General features: G+C 38.2%; 2 protein-coding genes across 3 annotated transcripts in view; both read left to right on the forward strand.

The window, feature by feature from the left end:
* The window catches only part of TPP2 (tripeptidyl peptidase ii), a 40927-nt gene extending 29383 nt beyond the window's left edge, over positions 1 to 11544 (forward strand). For both annotated transcript variants that reach the window (XM_059595562.2, XM_059595563.2), the window contains 5 exons: positions 3713 to 3808; positions 5895 to 5993; positions 6197 to 6289; positions 10016 to 10228; positions 11142 to 11544. In XM_059595562.2, the coding sequence (XP_059451545.2) occupies positions 3713 to 3808; positions 5895 to 5993; positions 6197 to 6289; positions 10016 to 10228; positions 11142 to 11300 (660 nt within the window). In that variant the 3' untranslated portion in view covers positions 11301 to 11544. The remainder of the gene's footprint in view (positions 1 to 3712; positions 3809 to 5894; positions 5994 to 6196; positions 6290 to 10015; positions 10229 to 11141) is intronic.
* A 789-nt stretch (positions 11545 to 12333) lies between these two features.
* On the forward strand, positions 12334 to 16035 carry LOC132181953 (2-alkenal reductase (NADP(+)-dependent)-like). Its single transcript, XM_059595170.1, has 6 exons — positions 12334 to 12588; positions 13900 to 14083; positions 14355 to 14521; positions 15381 to 15463; positions 15544 to 15670; positions 15775 to 16035. The coding sequence occupies exons 1-6, from the start codon at positions 12334 to 12336 to the stop codon at positions 16033 to 16035; spliced, it is 1077 nt and encodes a 358-aa protein (XP_059451153.1).
* Positions 16036 to 18788: the final 2753 nt, after the last annotated feature.

Consider the following 18788-nt stretch of genomic DNA (forward strand, 5'->3'; position numbering starts at 1 on the left):
CATGATCAGAACAAACCCGAAGCAACCTCTTTTGACGCAAGTTCGAATGACGGGCTTCCCAATCCGGAGAGACAAGAAAGCGGTCAAGCCTAGACCAAGAACTATTATTTGACCAGGTAGAGATCCCCCCCAACTAAGGGAAGGTCCATGAGGCCTTGCTCCAATATGAACTCACCAAAATCCCTCATTGTAGACCGTGAGTGAGCTCCCCTCGACCTTTCGCTTGGATAGAGGGTGACATTGAAATCCCCACCGATACACCACGGCACGTCCCAGCAACTCATGACCCCTGCCAGCTCCTCCCAAAGAAAACGCCTAGAGTTTACTCTGTTAGGACCATACACCCCCGCAAATGCCCATACAAAACCATCCTCAACATTCTTGAAAGAGCAAGCCGCCACATAACTCCCCAATACTACATCTACCTTCTCAACAGCCCTCTTATCCCACATGAGTAAAATGCCCCCTGAAGGCCCAATGGAAGGAACATAGCACCACTCCACATACGGGCAGCCCCATAAACTCCTCACTAAGTTATACGAAATAAAATCCATTTTTGTCTCTTGGACACAAACTACATCCGCCTTCCAACTTCTAAACAAATTTCTAACCCTCAACCTCTTATCCCTCTCATTCAAACCTCTCACATTCCACGAAAGAATCTTGAGCTTCATGATTTAACTCGCTTGGCCCTCCCCTTTTTCCTGTCCCTCGAAGAATACTCCAAAAAATTGACAGAAGATTGCAAATGATAAAGCTTCCTCTTACCTTTTTTAGCTGCAAAAGTACACTCTTCTCTTTCCAATTCATTGCCTTTGTTGTCAGCCATCAGTAACCCAATGGTCTCCTCAAGCTTTCCTTCTTCTCCGTCACAAGATAGTTCGACTTCCTTGCAAGCCTTAGTGATAAAGATCCTCTCTTGCTCCTCCAACGGCTCCTCAGGAAGAGAGTTTGGGACAATAGACTCCTGGAAAGTAGAACCCTCTACTGCGATAGGAACTCCACCCAAACTTTCAACCGGTGTCACACATAACCCTGGCTCCTTGCCCAGAATACCCAACACAGAACCACCTAGAGACTGATTAGCAGGGTTGCTCCCCAATAAATCTTCCCTCCCGGACTCCTCACAGACACCGGCAGCAGACCCAGAGAAAACCGGAGACGCCCACTTGCCAGGCTTCTTACCCAAAATCCCTGTAGCAGAGACACTCGAACCCCCCTTCGGGGAACACTGATTAGCAAGACTAAGAGGTGTGGAATCGATCGGCAGGATAGAAACGCCGTGGGCCTCCTTGTCGCAGGGCATCAACCTAGTAACGGGGCTTACAAAATCACCGGCCGAACAGGCTCCTTCCCCAAAATCCCCAAAGTAGACGCACTCGACACACTCCTCGGTGAGCTCTGATTAGCGAGGTCGATCACCGACAGAGGAAAAGCATCAGGAACGATGGGAGTAACTTGTGCCTTCACTAGGAGACCCACGACAGAATCGCGCAGACCCATCGTCGGCGTTGCCTGACCAGTGTAGCGCATTGTCGAAACGTGACCCTGACTACCAACCTTCGCTGGATTCTTCCTCGCTGGCTCCTTTCCAGACACTTCTACCTTCGTCGGTGCCTTTGCCGTGAGCTCAGGAACGATCGGCAAAGGAGGGACAACATGGCCGTCCTTGGCGAAGGGCAGTGACCTAGGAGCGGGAGGCTCAGAAAAACCTATGGCACCCACCGGAATACTAGGACCGCCTGCCACAAGCTTTGGCGCACCCACCGGCTTCGTCCCTGCACCCGAGCCCTCCCCTATCTCCAAAGGCCTCGTCACAGCCTCCATAATAGTATAGTCTTGCAAAGCCAGGGCCTTACTATCAGGGCCTGGCTCGTTACCGAGGTCCAGAGTGAGCCTTGCAAACTTCTTCCTAAAGTACTTCTGGACAAGTTGAGGAGGCTTCTTCTAATCCAGCTTGGACCACCCACGCTGCAACAACTTGGGTTGGGCCACATCAAGCTCAGATTTATCCCCTCTAACTGAACCACCATCACAAAACCCACCAAGTTTGGATGAAAAGCTCCGACACTCAAAGTTTTTAATTGCTAAGTCTAACCTATTCAAACCCACGTCGACCTCACCTCTCAGTCTGCACAACAGCTCCCTAGCATTAATGAGCTCAACTTTAGCACGAAAGAAAGATTGCTTATCGTGGCAACCATCCCCCTCCTGTCCCTTCACGTGATCAACAACAATATTTGAAGTTGACAGCCTCGTCGAAGAATACCAATTGCTCACCGGAGATTGGCCTCTGTTCGCCGGAACCCTGCTGCCCTCTCTCGACGGTCCCCCTTCCTTTGGGTTGCACTTTCCTGCCACAGCAGCAAGATGGGTCTTCATAGTACCCTCCACACAACCGCTGACAGACCTCACCGGAGCTATAAATTTTTGTGAACCCAGCCCTCGCTTGCCGGAAATATGGGCTTGCTTGTCCATCTCTGCCGAAGCCTCTTTCAGCCACCTTGGCACCCTGGCTATCGGCTCTGTATAAGAATTGAAGCATTCCTCTGCCGGTTGCACCGACACACCCAAATCCTCCACATAACTCCTCCTTCCCACCCCCTCCTTAGCCTTCTTTCCCTCCTTGGCCTCTTTGAATTCACAAAGGAATGACTTTGCCAGACGCACCTCCAATATAAAACGTTTCCATCCTTGACCATAGCGACCTTCTGGGATGATGATCGAGCCACTTCTTTGCCTTCCATTAAATTCTTCTACTGTCAAAAAACGCCCATGTCTATTGGAGCATATTTGCGCAATAATCCATGGATATCCTGCTTTGGATTGATCCCAAAAAACTTCAGAAGTTTCTACTGCCACCAAATCCTCCACTATGTGCACCAGCCACACTAATTCGTCCTTCTGCAAGAAGATAGCTTTTTGTTTCCTGCTACTTCTTTCAAAGATCCTCACCCCTGAGGCCCCTCCCTTAATCAGCAATTCAAAATCTTTGGACTCCACAGACCATCTTCTCGAAACAGCCATGACACTAACTAATGACTAAAGACTAAACACCAACACAGTTCTCACGCGCCACCCACGCGCCTATACTTAGGCGGGGGTGGAAGAGAGAGAAGAGAGAACTAAGCTGACCATTCTTCATCTACCTAGAATCTTGTGAAAGTTATTATTATTATTATTGTTATTATTTATATCTGCAAGTTAGGATATTTATTGAGATTAGCAGCAGCAATATTTATGCTTCTTTTACCTGCTTTCTACATGCTGAGGATTTGTGAGCTCTAAGCCCAGCTAGGAAGTTGATTTTTCCAGTCAGCTGGAACGTTTAAAGTTTACTTTTGCTCCCACATAGTGCGAATTAGAGGATGTTAATTTTACATTGTCTTTGTTGGAGATATATATATATATATTTTGATTTTCAACATTTGTGATTGTAATTGGTGGGGGATGCTTGATTCAGCATTTGTACTTTGTTTACTTATAAAAAAATATAGTAGGATTTGTTGGTTACTCAATAAAAGAATCTTCCTGTACCTTTTATTTATTTATTTAATTTTAGTGTTGGACTTATCCAACTTTTGAGATGACATTTTCTTTGGTATCTGATTAGAACATCTGCATTTAAGTCTCTTTTGGAACTAGTTTTTGTGGTCTGCCAAATTTATGTTCAAGGTGCTAAACTCCATGTGTTTCATTTGTTCTTTGGCAGTCTGAATATCCAAAATACACTCCTTTGCTTGCAAAGGTTTTGGAAGGTTTGCTTTGTCAGAGTAATGTCGCGGACAAAATTCGCCATGATGAAGAGGTGAGTACTATACAAGCATATGGTCAATAAGTGGAATAGTTAAAAGATAAGAGGGAAGAATTTGAGCTTATTCTTTCTTGATGATTCTATGATATATCTACACACTTATAGAGAAGCAATACACACTGATATGGAATCACAATAAATGAAACATATAAGGAAAGGAAATCAAATCTAGAAATCAAACCCTGAGATAAAATCAGATTTGCATATCTTCAACACTCCTCCTCAAGCTAAGGTGAAGATATCTTGTATGCTCAGCCTGCACAAGGCCGAATGAAGAACACTATTGGACACTCCCTTCATTAAAATATCTGCAAGGTTCTCCCCTATGTTCACATAAGGTGTACAAATCAACCTTGCATGCAATTTTTTCTTGATAAAATGTCTATTAATTTCAATGTGTAAGTTTGATCATGCTGAACTTGATTATGAGCAATATTAATCGCGGCTTTGTTGGCGCATTATATTCTCATAGGCTCCTTGCAATCATATCCAATTTCTTTTAGCATAGGCTTCAACAATAATAACTCACATATCTGATGAGTTATGGCTCATGGTTCAGCTTCTGCACTAGATCTAACAACCTTACTACACCAAGTAACTAGATTTCCTCCCACAAGTGTGCAATATCTCGAAGTAGTTCTTCTCTCTGTGACTGACCAAGCCTAATTGGTGTGTATAAGCTTCTACATTCAGGTGTTTCGGGGTGAAGATTTCAAATATTGAAGTATTCTATAAATTGCTTTCTTTTGAGACTCTCAGGGTGAATGCATAAACTGAATCACTACATTGGATGAGTGTGCGAAAATATATTAACTTGCCAACTAATCGTTGGTACCTGCCTTTATCCACTAAAGGACTCTCAACACTTTCTTCTAACTTTTTATTTTGATTTACTGGATTGTCAACAACCTTACAACCGAGGATTCCCGTTTCCTTGAGTAGATCAATAACATTTTTCCGTTGGGAGAGGAAGATGCCTTTATCCACTAAAGGACTGTCAACACTTGTGCAAGTTGGTGGTCCTAAGGAAGGACGAGGAGTGCCGTTGTGTGGAAAATGTTGCCCTTATGTTTGTTTAGGACTATTTGGAGAGAGAAATAATAAATGCTTTGAGGACTTGGAGAACTTGGTGGAGGCTATTTTAGCCTCGTAGTTGATTACTTTGTACATGTGGACAGCAGCATATCTTGCCCCTTTCCCAATTACTTACGTGGACTTCCTAATCCGTTTTTCCTTTTCTAGTTAGGTGTTTTCTCTTGTATACCTCCAGTGTACTTAGGGGCGCCTTACGCTTTTAATAAAACATACTCATTACTAATCGAAAAAAAAAAAAAAAAAAACTTTCTTCTAACTTTTTATTCTGCTTTACTGGGTTGTCAACAACCTTACAACCGAGTAGGAAGCTTAGGTGTTTTCTCTTATATACCTCCAGTGTACGTAGCGGCGCCTTACGCATTTAATAAAACATACTCATTACTTATAAAAAAAAACAACCTTACAACTGAGCATCCCTGTTTCCTTGAGTAGAACAAGAAAGGAAAATGTTACATCCCTCTACAGCCCGCATTGCCCTTTCATTATTTTAATTATCATGGGATTTGCATAGCAAGCCTTCACAGATTCCTAGGTATATCAAAACTTAAAAATTTTGGAACTCAAGTGAACCATTTCTAATACCTAGGGTTGACTACCAACTCTAATATAGGGCATCTTCACCCATCTTCTGTTGCCTGGAAGTTCATGGATTGAAGAGTACGAGTTGAATGGGTCACACCTTAACCAAATACAATCTCATCTTATATGTGAATAATTTTGTTGAAAGCATTTGGTACTTCAAATGTGTGGTTGGATTTCTTAAGATAGAGGCCGTGTTTCACTGACGGTGAAAATGTTCATTTGCAAATTGGTAATATGTATGCTGATTTCCTTATGAAACAAATTTTTTCTTTGTTATTTTCTGCCTGACTATTGATGAATTAACCATTAATTTTCTAGGGGTTCTCTAAAAGTGTATACATTCCTAAATGAGAGGATCCTATGAATATAGGTTTACCTGGACTTACAAAGTGCGATATTGCAGGTTATTGATGCTGCAAATGAGGTGATTGGCAGTATTGACAAAGACGAGTTGGCAAAAGCTTTCTCCCTCAAAACTGACCCAGAAGATGAGGAGGCAGAGGTGTGTATCTTGTTGTAAAATTATTATTCTTGTTTCTTTGTTTCCTTATACTTGTTTCCCTTTCTGAATAAAAATTATTGGAAGTTCATCCTTAGCAATTCCTTCTCTTTGAACATCTGTTTCACTCTGTTGCTTAACATTATGCCACTATATGTCTGTGTTTCTGGTTGAGAGACAATTAATATTTTCTTCTTTTTATCTAGAAATTCAAGAAGAAGATGGAGACAACCCGTGATCAATTAGCAGAGGCATTGTATCAAAAAGGATTGGCACTAGCGGATATTGAATCTCTAGAGGTAGGAGCAAGTAATACTTATGGGCTCATTTGCTAATGCTTTTTAGGAGTACTTTTTTCTTTTTTGTTAAAAAGGAAAACAAAGAACCAAATGCATAAAACTCTCACAAAACACTCAAAACTACTTTCACCTACATCACAACCAAAAAGTAAAAAAGTAAAAAGCAAAAAAAAAAATTCTCCTACGTAAAAAACTACTTTCACCTAATCTGAGTAAAGTTCTCCTACGTTATCAAAAGAAAAAAAAGTAAAAAGCGCCTTCTAAAGAGTATTAGCGAACGAGCCCTATGTTTTACAAGAAATTTTGACATGAAGTATGACATGTGCGTGTGATCTTGTAACATTCTTGTAAATTGCCTCGCTGTTTTTGGACAAGTAAAGAATAGTTTTATTACGAAAGAACAGAGAAATGGTGTAAAGTGTGAAGATGTATAGAAGAGGTCCTTTTGAAAAGTATAAAGTTTAACAAATCAAAGAAAATCTAGAAATGAGAGATGGATGACGTTCCCAAATAGTCCTCCATTCATACAAAGTCTTAGGAATAGCGCTTTGAGCTTCTCTATAGAAAGCTCATCCCTTTAAAATCTGATTTTTCTTTCGTAGCAAATAGTCCACATTATGCAAGGTGGGATTTAGCATTCCAGAGCAAACAACTTCTGTGGTGGCCATACACCTCTTTCCAATAAAGATGCACTTCAACAAAGAAAGGAGCAAAATAAAAAAGAAAAAGAAAAAAGTGACGACAAACCTCTTGCAACTGAGTAGCGCACTGACAAATGGTCAATTGTCTCTCTACTAGATCTACACGTGACACCAATTTACGATAATAATGTTCCTCTTTATGAGATTATCAACCACAAGAAAATCTTCTCCAAAGTGGCTCGTGGTTACATATATGGTTCTTACAACAGTGAACTTCTAGCATGATAGTGTGGATTTTTTTTTTTTTTTTTTCATTTTTCTTATCCCTATCTGATTTGATGCCAACGGCCGCCAAAATCAAGAGCTGGACTTGTAAATTTCTTTCTTATGCAGGTAGGGCCTAACTGGTTAGATAGTTATTAAACTAAGCCCACTTACTTCACCTCGATACTCTTCTTCTCTTCAAGGTCAAACCTGTCCCCCGAACCTGTTGGCAGATTGGGGTCTCCCTCAGAACTCACCCATGCCCTTGAAATTTTACAATTGCAAGAACAAGGCCAAGTGGGTTTTGAAGATGGATGCTGGTCTTGTGGGTGAGTGTGTGCTGGGCTTTAGTGCCCCGCCTGGTTTTGCCTCTGGTCGGTGGCCAGTGCACCGGGTTTTCTCGGCTGTTTTCGGTGGTGGAGCCTTATGGTTTGCAAGAGGTTATGCTGGAGGAAGTTTTGGTCCTGGCGAGCTCATTTTACATGATCCAGCATGCTGGGTCTATTATGGCGAGGTCGTTGCCTGCTGACGTCAGAGGTCAGCTCTCGCCTAGGCCGGTGTTTGTGTTGACGACAGTAACAGGGTGCTTCCTTCAGTTTCTGCCAGGTTTGTTGGCATAATTCCTTCTACATCCTTCTTAGTTGTTTCAGTGGCCTCCCCTTTCTCATCTCTCCTAGAGGCCCGTGGCCTCCACTTTGAAGGGAGGTAATGTGGATGGGGCTGGTGTTGGAGAGAATGGAGAGGTGGGGGATGTCGGTTATTTTGAGGCAGTGCATAGTGCAAAGATCTTCCCCTTTCTTGGGATCACTTGTGGGGTAATGAGAAAAGGCTTCTGGATCTTTTGACCGTCGTACAAGAGGGACGTCGTCATGAGGTTTTGGTTTTTGTTTCTAAACCAAAAGGGAGGAGGGAGCTTAAAAACTTTGAGCGCTCGATAAATTTTGATGCTATAGGTGAGTGTTCAGGCCCTGGGTAAAGGCAAGAGGGTTTTTCAATGTTATGATGAAGCGCATGGCGACTTTGCGGGTTTAGGGTTTCTTTTGGGGTTGTCTTGGTGTATTTCCTTTCTTTCCGGTTTTTGCAAGTGGTTTTGGCTTGGTTTTCTTTATTCTTTTGTTTTTTTGTTTTTGTTTTGGTGTTCCTTGTGTATACTTCTTGTGTACTTAGGACCGCCTCATGCTTCCTGTGTACTTGAGGGTCATCTCTCCGCACGATACATCTGATCTTGGACCCATCTCCCAGCTCAAATCTGGTATGGCTAAAAAACAACCTCCACCCCTCCTAATATTCTTCCAAAGTCCCATCCCGTGCGACCAGGGGGATCAATAGAACACAACCCGCCCCAAGTACTACCAAATTTAGCGTCTACAACAACTTTACACGAAACCTCTATGCAAATTAACGCCACAACCATTTCCCTATAAGGGCCCTATTGAATGGCCTCAAGTTCCAAACCCCCAAACCTCCCTCAGAAGTAGGAGAGCAAACCTTGGGCCAACTAACTACGTGATATTTAAATTCTTAACCTATCCTACTCAATAAAAGATCTCGTTGAAGCTTCTCTATTCAATTTGCCACACCAGCTAGAATGGAGAAAAAAGACAAGAAATACGTAGTTAAGTTGGAGAGAGTGCTCTTTATAAGGGTAAACCTACCACCCTTAGACAGATACATCATTTTCCAACTAGCCAACTGACACTCAATCTTTTCCACAATGCATCCCATATAGGCTTGGCCTTATAACAAGCCCCCAACGGAAGACCAAGATGCTTGAAAGGCAAAGAGGAAGTGCCACAACACAAAATGCCAGCCAGCCCATCCACATTGTCCATATTACCCACAAGAACCAAAACTCACTTGGTCATATTAACCTTTAAACCAGAAACAAGTTCAAAACATAAAGAATAAAACACGCATATAGCGATTAGCGAAGATGATCAAGATTACAAAATTATCATCCGCAAATAACAAGTGTGAAATATTTACCACATCAGAGCCTAGATCCCACATAGAGGCTTGAGAGAAGGCCCTGTCAACAGTAGCAATAATCATTTTACTTAATACTTCTATGACAACTACAAACAGAAGAGGACATGGATCACCCTGCCTCATCCTACGAGAGTTACTGAAGAAGCTGGATGGAGCGCCATTAACCAAGATGGAGAAGTGCACTGAAGAGATGCAATGCACTATCCAAGAACACCATTTCTCCCCAAAACCCCACCTTCTCAACATATACAATAAGAACTTTCAGTTAATGTGATCATAGGCCTTCTCAATATCTAGCTTGCAAAGCACCCCTGGTTCTCCAGACTTGACACGATTATCCAAAAATTCGTTAGCTATAAGAATTGAATCCAATATTTGCCTACCTTTAACAAAAGCATTCTAAGGCTTTGAAACAACTTTCTCCACAACCCTTCTCATTCTATTAGCAAGAACTTTAGCAATGATCTTGTAGACACCACTCACAAGAGTCGAGACTAATAAGCCGAAAGTTCTTGAGATCAATTGCCCCAGACTTCTTCGGGATTAGAGCAATAAACGTGGCATTAAGGCTGTTTTCAAATACATAATTTTGACACCAATTAAAAAAAGAAAAAAGAAAAAAGAAAGAAAAGAAAAGTAGCAAGCAAGGTGCCAAGGGCTGGAGGTAAGGTCGTGGATTCAAGAACCATTCGATGTCTGTAACTTATATCATGAAGAAAATAAAAATAGAAAAAAAAAAAAAAAAAAAAAAAAAAAGGAAGCAAAATTTAATTAAGTGTTGCAATCATCATTGTCGTCATCATCATCATGAATCTTATTGTTGTCATTTCAGGGTGAGAAGGCATCAGCCCTGGCTTCATCCAAAGATGCAAAAGATGTGGACAAGACTCACGATCAATCTCAATCAGATTCTGGTGTTCAGCCAGATTTTTTTGAAGAGAACTTCAAAGAATTGCAGAGATGGGTTGATGTGAAGTCCTCTAAATATGGAACTCTCCTAGTGCTACGTGAGAGACGTAGTGGAAGGCTTGGAACAGCACTGAAGGTATTTTCTTCATTCCTTTTCATATATTGTGTCTCAGAGAATCACGAGACTTCATTATTTCATACTTTTCCGTGGTTTGAATGATTATACACTTGGACAATGAGTCACCAAATAAACTCTCTATCACAAGTTGGTGGCTTCCATTGACATGTAGAGATTACCTCAAATAAATGTTGTGCAATTCTTTTTTTTTCCTTCTTTTCCCCCCTCATCCTATAAATACCATGGACCTTACCTATTCCACATATATCCTTTGAAACAGGATATGGTGGCCCCAACTCAGATACCTATATTCAGTCTTATGTTTTTCAGGCTGGCATGCTCATTCACTTTTATAATTTATATGTGTTTAGTTAATTATATGAAAACATATTTAAGATAAGAAAGACCCAATCCAGCCAGAAAAATATAAAAAAATAGCTCCATAAGAAATAACCAAAGTTATCTTACCCGGTGAGCTGGGATTATAATTGTATTATGTCAGTGAAATTTGTTACCCTGCAGAAAAATATTTATTGTTGCAGTAATTCGATATATATATATATATATATATATATATATATATATATATATATATATATATATTCTCAAGTGGTATAAAATATTCTTCGGCGCCTGTTAGTTATCAACTTTGGGTCGAGTATCATAGAACTCTATAATGTGAATAAAAAATTGTTTTATGTTTGTATATTCTTCGGTCAAAATGATGGTAGTTAGGTTCACATGATTGGCAACTTAAACTTTTCAGATTTATAATATTTTCAAGCATTTATCAATTTTGCAAAATTCTCCTTTATTACTGGTTGCGTCTCCTTTCCTAAATATGGTGTCCAACAGGAAAAACCTGGTATCATTTGAAGAATATCGAAAATGAATTGATATATTGTGAAACTTAACCCTTTTACCTGATCAGGCACTGAATGACATAATTCAAGATGATGGGGGGCCTCCAAAGAAGAAGCACTATGAACTAAAGCTGTCTTTGCTTGATGAAATTGGATGGAGTCATTTGGCGACATATGAGAGACAATGGATGCATGTGCGCTTCCCGGCAAGCTTGCCACTTTTCTAGGGTTGTCTTGTATTTGAATAAGTAGGGCTAGGCCCATTCCCATGATTTGATTCCCGTACGCATGGATCTTCGCACAATAAAATTAATATTCTCTGTACTGTTTTATTTCCATTTTTCCCAATTGCATTTGGATGACATATTTGAACAATGAAAATATGTTAACCCATTCAACCTTAAGCCAGACTCCAATCTGACACTTGTTTATTGTTGCTTGTTATGCTATTGCTGGAGACTTTGATGCACTTATTATGCTTACTCCTGACTTCTTAGCCAGTGATAGTATGTTCGGTTGCGAGTATATATATATATATATATATATATATATATTCACAAATATGTTAAGTTAAACTACTGTTCATGTATTTTACCACTATATATTTTAACTATTTTAACTATTCATGTCTATCACTGAAAATATTAAAATCGTATGTCAACATGAATAGTTAAAATAAATATAATATGTAAACATACTATGCTTGCTCCTGACTTCTTAGCCAGTGATAGACACGAATAGTTAAAATATATATGTTAATCACTGGCATGAATGGTTAAAATATATATAATATGTTAAGTTAAAATTGACGGTTTCAAAATGTAAAAAATTGTAAAAAGTTAAAAAGGACCATTCCCCTTATTCGCGGAAGTACATCCACATGGGAGCAGGGGTTTCTTCCACCCTTTCCTTCTAATCTAGATCCATTATACGCGGTACACCACCTGATGGATATGATTTTTTTTTTTTCCAAACCATATGGTCGATACAATAATTTGTTTTGATTACCTTAAATTAATGTTAACTCTACCTAATCTTTATTCTACTCAATATGGGGAGTGTTCTGCCTAATCTTTGATTGGAGGTTTATTGGCACATGTTGGAAAAATTTGCAAGAGATGGAACCCAAACATTAAACAAGTTGTTTGGTCAACTAGTGCAACTTACGTTGCGTTGTGATCTTATCTGCTATATCATCCACCTATTAAAATTAAGGGCACCAAGTCTTTTCTTCTACTCCAAACTCAGAAGCTAGAGAAAATGGGTGGTGCTGGCAATGAAGAGAAAGCTGTGGTAGAGAGCAGAGAATGGTACTTGGCGGCCCATGCACCAGAAGGTGTTCCAACCTCCGATCATCTCAAACTCCGTACTGTCCCGCTATCGCTCTGCACCGATTTGATCCCTGACCGCCATCTCGTCGTCCAAAACCTCCTGATCTCTGTTGATCCGTATCATCGTGCCCAAATGACTGGTCTTGAAGACGGGCTTTACTTGCCTCAGTTCAAACTAAATGAGGTACTTTAAACAAGAGTAATAATGCATACTACACTTCCATTTCACTTCACTTTCATTGAGATGATGTGGCATGCTCATCAGCTTTTGATTTTTTTTTTTTATTATTATTTTTTGATTTATTTATTTTAAATAAGGGGCATTGCCAGATTAATCAAGTGAAATAAGGTGTAATATGCGTCATTTACTCTTTAAACAAACATCACCTCACACCACTACAAATATACTGGCTAACATATGCAACGATATTAACCTATGTATTCATGAGTAATGCTATATATCATATTTTATCCTACAATGTTGACGTGACAATCCCAACTAATCATTGATTTTTTTTTTTTTTAGCATTTTGGTTAATTGTGAGATAAAAATGTGATTTATAGCATTACTCATTCATAAAATGCTATATATAATTGACTATTGAGTGTTGTTAGACGTTCTACAATCTTTACTATAGTTTTTTTACAAATACATGTGTCAATATATAATTAGTAAAATAATTAAGCAAACAATTTGACTTGTCAATTTAATTAATTCGTGATTGACTTGTCAACCATAGATACAATCTTAATTGTTCATTAATTAAGATTGTCATATTAGTTTGTATGAGGATTATAGTAAAAGTTATATATAGTGGCCCTTCTCCTTCAAAAAAAAAAAAAAAAAGGTTATAGTGGTCCAAACATTTAACATTTTCCTATATTATTAGCTTATTTACCTTATAATATATTTGTTAGAATAATTTATATTCTATTCTATTCTATTCTATTTCCTTTCCTATTTTATTTAGTCTAGGGGTTTCTTGCTCACTACTTTTGTCTTTCTATAATAATCTCTTCAAAATAATCCTCATAATCCCAATTCTAACGCCACAAAAATCAAGCCAAAAAAAAATCTGTACAGATTTTCAAAAACCCAACAAAAATATAAAATTCTAAACTGGTATTAGTTAAAAGACAATTATCTTTGTCCATTTCATGTTATCTTAATTACCATCAAGTCTGATACTACTTGTTAAGGAAATAAAAATCGTTAAAAAAATTCAATAAAATTAGATATAAAAGTCTTGTCAAAATTTTATTTTATGTTTTTTATTTTCTATTTCAAACACAAAAATAATTTTTACCTTTATGTCATATTAGAACTTTTTTTCCAAAGTAAAAGTAAAAATTACCGCAAAATACATATATGCTGACATGTTAACATTAACGTAAATTTTCAAGTTTATAGATTTTACTCCAGTTATATTATTAGCAATAATTTATTATTAAGATACTATTCAAGGTGAGGCTTGTATATATATAAAAATTGCAGGTGATAACTGCAATCACTGTTGGAAGGGTAATTCGATCAAAGGACAATAATTACAAGGAGGGTGATATTGTCCTTAATCTTTTCTCTCCGGTTGCTGAGCATTGTGTTGTACCATCCGAGTTACACATACAGAAGGTTGATCCAACATCTGGGGTTCCGTTGCCTGATTATCTCAGTTCTATAGGTAATATTTTTTTCTTCTTTTTAATTATCCTAATTTTTTTCTTTTTCTTAATATTAGTTGTTTAAACTTAAGTCCCCAAGAGGTAGCTCAATCGGTTAGGACCACGCCTCATGAAGCGTAGGTCGATCGCTAGTTCAAATCTCCTCCCCCCTCTTGTCTGGACATGTAAAAAATAAAAAAAAGTTGTTTAAACTTAATTTTTATCCTCTAAAGTTATACTTTTAAGGCAATTATATAATGAGATATGAAATATGGTATATATGTATTACAGGGATACCAGGTTTTGCAGCGTGGGTGGGTATAGAGGTGCTAGGAGATCCAAAGCCAGGGTCAAATGTGTTTATTTCAGCAGCGGCTGGAGCGGTCGGAATGTATGCCGGACAATTGGCTAAGCTCAGAGGTTGCCGGGTCATCGGAAGCACTGGATCTGATGAGAAGGTATGTGATGCAATTGCAAACCATGAACGTTTCTGGTAAATGTAATATTTCTGGTGATTAAAGTAATATTAATTAGTTGGAGACCCAATCATAATAATATACTTTCGAATGGTAGTAATCATATATTATATTTGGTATCCTCTATTGGGCTTGTAGAATGTGTCTCTAATATTTTTTTGGTTGTCATGGTGAAATGTGGTAAAAAAAAGAAGAAGATAGAATTCATTGGATTGCAAATAAAAGAAGGGAAATGTCACAAAACCCTCATAAATTTCAACACATTTTGAAATTACCCTATAATGTTTAAAATCTTTCAATTTAGGGTATTAAACTTTCAAATTTTTCCAATATCGATCTCACATATGTTAGGATTTTCCATTAAATTTTGTCAAAATTTTCAAAATACCCATTTTTTTTTTTTAAAAAAAAAACAAAAATTTAGGCGCAGATATTTTTACAAATTCTATTAAATCATGACCAACGCCTGTATCTTTGCAAATTTTTATTTTATTTTTCTAAATAAAAAATTGGTGTTTTGAAAGTTTTGACAAGATTTAACGGAAAATCTTAACAGATGGAGAACATTGCAAAAAATTGAAAACTTGATACCCTAAATTGAGAGCTTTTGAACATTAATTAGGGAGTAATGTCAAAACACATGGAAGCTTAAAGGGGTTTTATAAATTAGTTTCTCCAAAAAAGAAAGTGAAATACAATTTGGAAACTAGTGGTGATTGAATGCCATGTTATTTAGCGGTTGGAACTGATGGCATGTTTAAATCCCAAATTGATGAAATTCTCCTATAAAATCATATCACATATATCTTATCTTGACTTCATGTTATTTTTGATCTTAAAGGTAAAGCTCATAAAGGAGGAATTTGGATATGATGATGCATTCAACTACAACAAAGAAACAGATTTAGATGCTGCTTTAAGCAAGTAATTAATTACCATTTCACAGTTTCTTCCTTATATCATTTGTGAAGGACCCCATAATGATATGTATCTTAATGTAATAGATACTTCCCAGATGGCATTGATGTTTATTTTGACAATGTTGGTGGCAAGATGCTTGAGGTGGCCCTCAACCATGTCAACAAGCATGCACGAATTCCGGTCTGCGGCATGATATCTCAATATAAGGAGGTGAATCATGTTGATGTCATCAACATACTTTCATGGTTTAGTATTGAGCTGACCATGCATGCATGCATATTAAAGTTTCTTGTTTGTTTGTTTGTTTGATGCAGATCTGGACAGAGAGAGAAGGGGTGAGAAATCTTCTGAATATAGTAGGCAAGGAGGTAAGGATGGAAGGGTTTATGCTGTTATCATATTTCAATCGCTTCGGGGATTTTACAAAGGAAATGCAGAGCTACATAAAAGAAGGCAAGATTAGTTCTAAGCTCAAAATCTACCATGGAATTGAGAGCTACTTGGAGAGCTTAGGCTCTGTCTTCACGAGCTCCAATGCTGGAAAAGTTGTAATTGAAGTTAATTTGCATGTTTGAAATGGTTGGATTTTTGAGCCATGTTCTTCTTATTGGAATGATGCAGCCAGCCCTGTTTGAAAGCGACAAAATAAATTTGAACTCATCTTGTTCTATCATTGTTCAGTGTTCTGTTTCAGAACAGAATTGATATGCCTGAATCATTGTTTTTATCATTTATGTGTTTGATAACTTTTGTTTCTGAATTTCTAATTGTAGGCCATGACACTCTTGGTAAAAATATAATACACCCAACTTTCATGGAAAAAGTGGAATGTTTGGCAAATCCTTTTATCCACCTGTTCACACACAATTTTCCCAAAAAAATCAACATCAAAACATTCTAACTTTTTCACTTTTTATATCACATTATTCACTTTTTTATTACTATTCAAATAAAAAAATCAATACAAAATAAAACTTTTTCACTTTTCAATACAAAAAATTCAAAACTTTATACTACATCAATCATTTTCAGCTAGAGTAACAAAGAAAAATGGGTTGTCAAACACTTGTTTTGTAGAATTTATTTATTTAAATGGTATTAAAAAGTAATGGTGTGATATAAAAAGTGAATAAAGTGAGAATGTTTTGATGATTTTTTTTTTTTTTTAAATGTAATAAATAGTATTGAGAGGAAGGGAGGGGAAGGGAAGGGGTTTAACAAACAATGCCAAAGGTTTGCTAGGAATTCTGTGAGGTTTTTTAAGTGTTGGCTGAGCTAGGATCAAGTAACTCAGGGATGCCTTGAAGCATTTCTGTCTATGGAGCTTGGTTGCCGTCTGATGGAGCATATGGAGCTTGGTTGACATATGATAGATTAGTGGGATGTGGCATGATGGATTAGTGGGGATTAGTGGGTATGATGGGTAGGAGAGAAATGATGAGTAGTTAAATATTTTTTACTGCCTTGTAAATGCTTATGTGAAAAAACCCTAGGCATAGATCAATTTGAAATAGTTCAATTTAGGTCTGTAAAAATTGGTGCAAATATTTGTGATTGAGAAGTTTAAATTGTGGGTCCCAATCACAATGTTATTGGATTATAAGGTTGTAATTAAGATTGGTCGTCTATGATTACAAGCTTTTTGGTTAAAATGTGACTTAGAAGGTTTAAATTAAATGAAAAAGATTAGATTTATTATGTCATCAACCTAAATCAGCTCAATTTCAAACTTTATTTTGCTACGTCTTCAAAATTTGGATGCACCACCAATTATTTGAAGCTTAGAAGGTAATTATCTTAAATTTTAGTTCAGAATGGCACTCTCAACAAGTTCGAGCTTGATCTCGAGCGAGAGTGAGTGCTTCTTATAAGCCAAGCTTGAAAGCACATTTCATAGCTCGGCACAAGAGCTTCGATCGAGATATCAGCTCAAGATCTCGACTCAAACTCGAGCTCTACTCGAATTGGTATCCTCCTAAACGAGTGGGCCTTATAAAAATTTGAGGATTTTGGGAGTAGTCACTGAGAAAGCCGCCCAGAAGGTCATGGATGATTGTAATCTGGAAGTGACATGTGCCCTATATCTTAACGTTCTAGCTGCAAGAAAATTTGTCAAACCAGAGCTGACTAAGGCTGGATTGAGGGAATTGGTAATAGAAGTGCTTGGCGAGGAGCTTTCGACACAGAGAAAAATAAGAAGGAGCAAGTGAGACAAGTCCCAACTTAATGCTGATCAGGTAACGCATGCCTGTCTTGAAGCTTTTCTTGTACATAAACCTCAGTCGGTTGATTCTCTCTCAATAAATTGTTTTCTTCAATATTTATGTCAGCGTTAGTTAGTGAGTGAATTTAAGATATATCATATAGCCTAAGACACAATGCAAGCAATATTGAAGAAAACACCTTGGACAGCAAACACACTGAATGCCTTCATAAAAATCACGAGACTAATGAATCAAAAAGAAAAAAAGAAAAAAAAATAGTTGGTGTACGTGGATGTACGGTCCTCGTACCTAGTTTTGTTGGGTTTAGGAAGGGTTACAAATTTTCTAAACAACGGGTTCCATAGAATAAGGGTGTCGACATAACGCTTTAACAATAATAACCTATTGCAAGAACCAACCCCTCAAAATTCTTCAAGCGTTTTGTATAAGAAACTCAACTCTATACTTTCATTAAACGATTTGATTGACTGGTCTTGTTCACTTGTTTTCCAAGGCAAGTGGTGACAATAGTGGTAATTTAACCATGGCGGTGATTTGCCTCTTCTTTACTCCTTAGTCTTTACAGAAAACCGTTAGAAAGGAGAAGACCATCATTACTACTGACATATTGTTATGGGAACGGTTTCTTGGCCGAATCTAAGCCTAAACACATCGATGCTCAGAGTTGGGGTGGAGGATGAGCTTGCCAAGCTCAATCATGGAGATCATGTGCCCAATGACTGGAGTTGGCCGGGTTCTTTTTTTTTGCTTCGTGTAGGAAGACATTTGTTTTACAATTAGATGTTAGATGATATTTAAAAGCCGATGCCATCTTTTTAAAATTTAAACCATTAAATCTTGGCCGTGTGATTCTTAGCTGTATAAGACGGCTAATAGGGGCTTGAGTGGCGCATTTGACTTTGCTGGCTCCGACCATGGTTCACTCTGATTTGCAAGCTGCAACGCTCAAGAAAAATTCTCTCCAATTACATGTGGTGGCGCGCAAGGTATTCTCTCGCTAACATAATATTTTGTCTTACCTGCACTACACTACACCATTGCACCCTTTACGCTCACACCCTCATCTCTCTCACTACTCACTCTCGCATGCTCATTGCACCTCT

Source organism: Corylus avellana, chromosome 5 (assembly GCF_965113065.1).
Source record: "Corylus avellana chromosome 5, dhCorAvel1.hap1.2, whole genome shotgun sequence".
Lineage (NCBI taxonomy): Eukaryota > Viridiplantae > Streptophyta > Magnoliopsida > Fagales > Betulaceae > Corylus > Corylus avellana.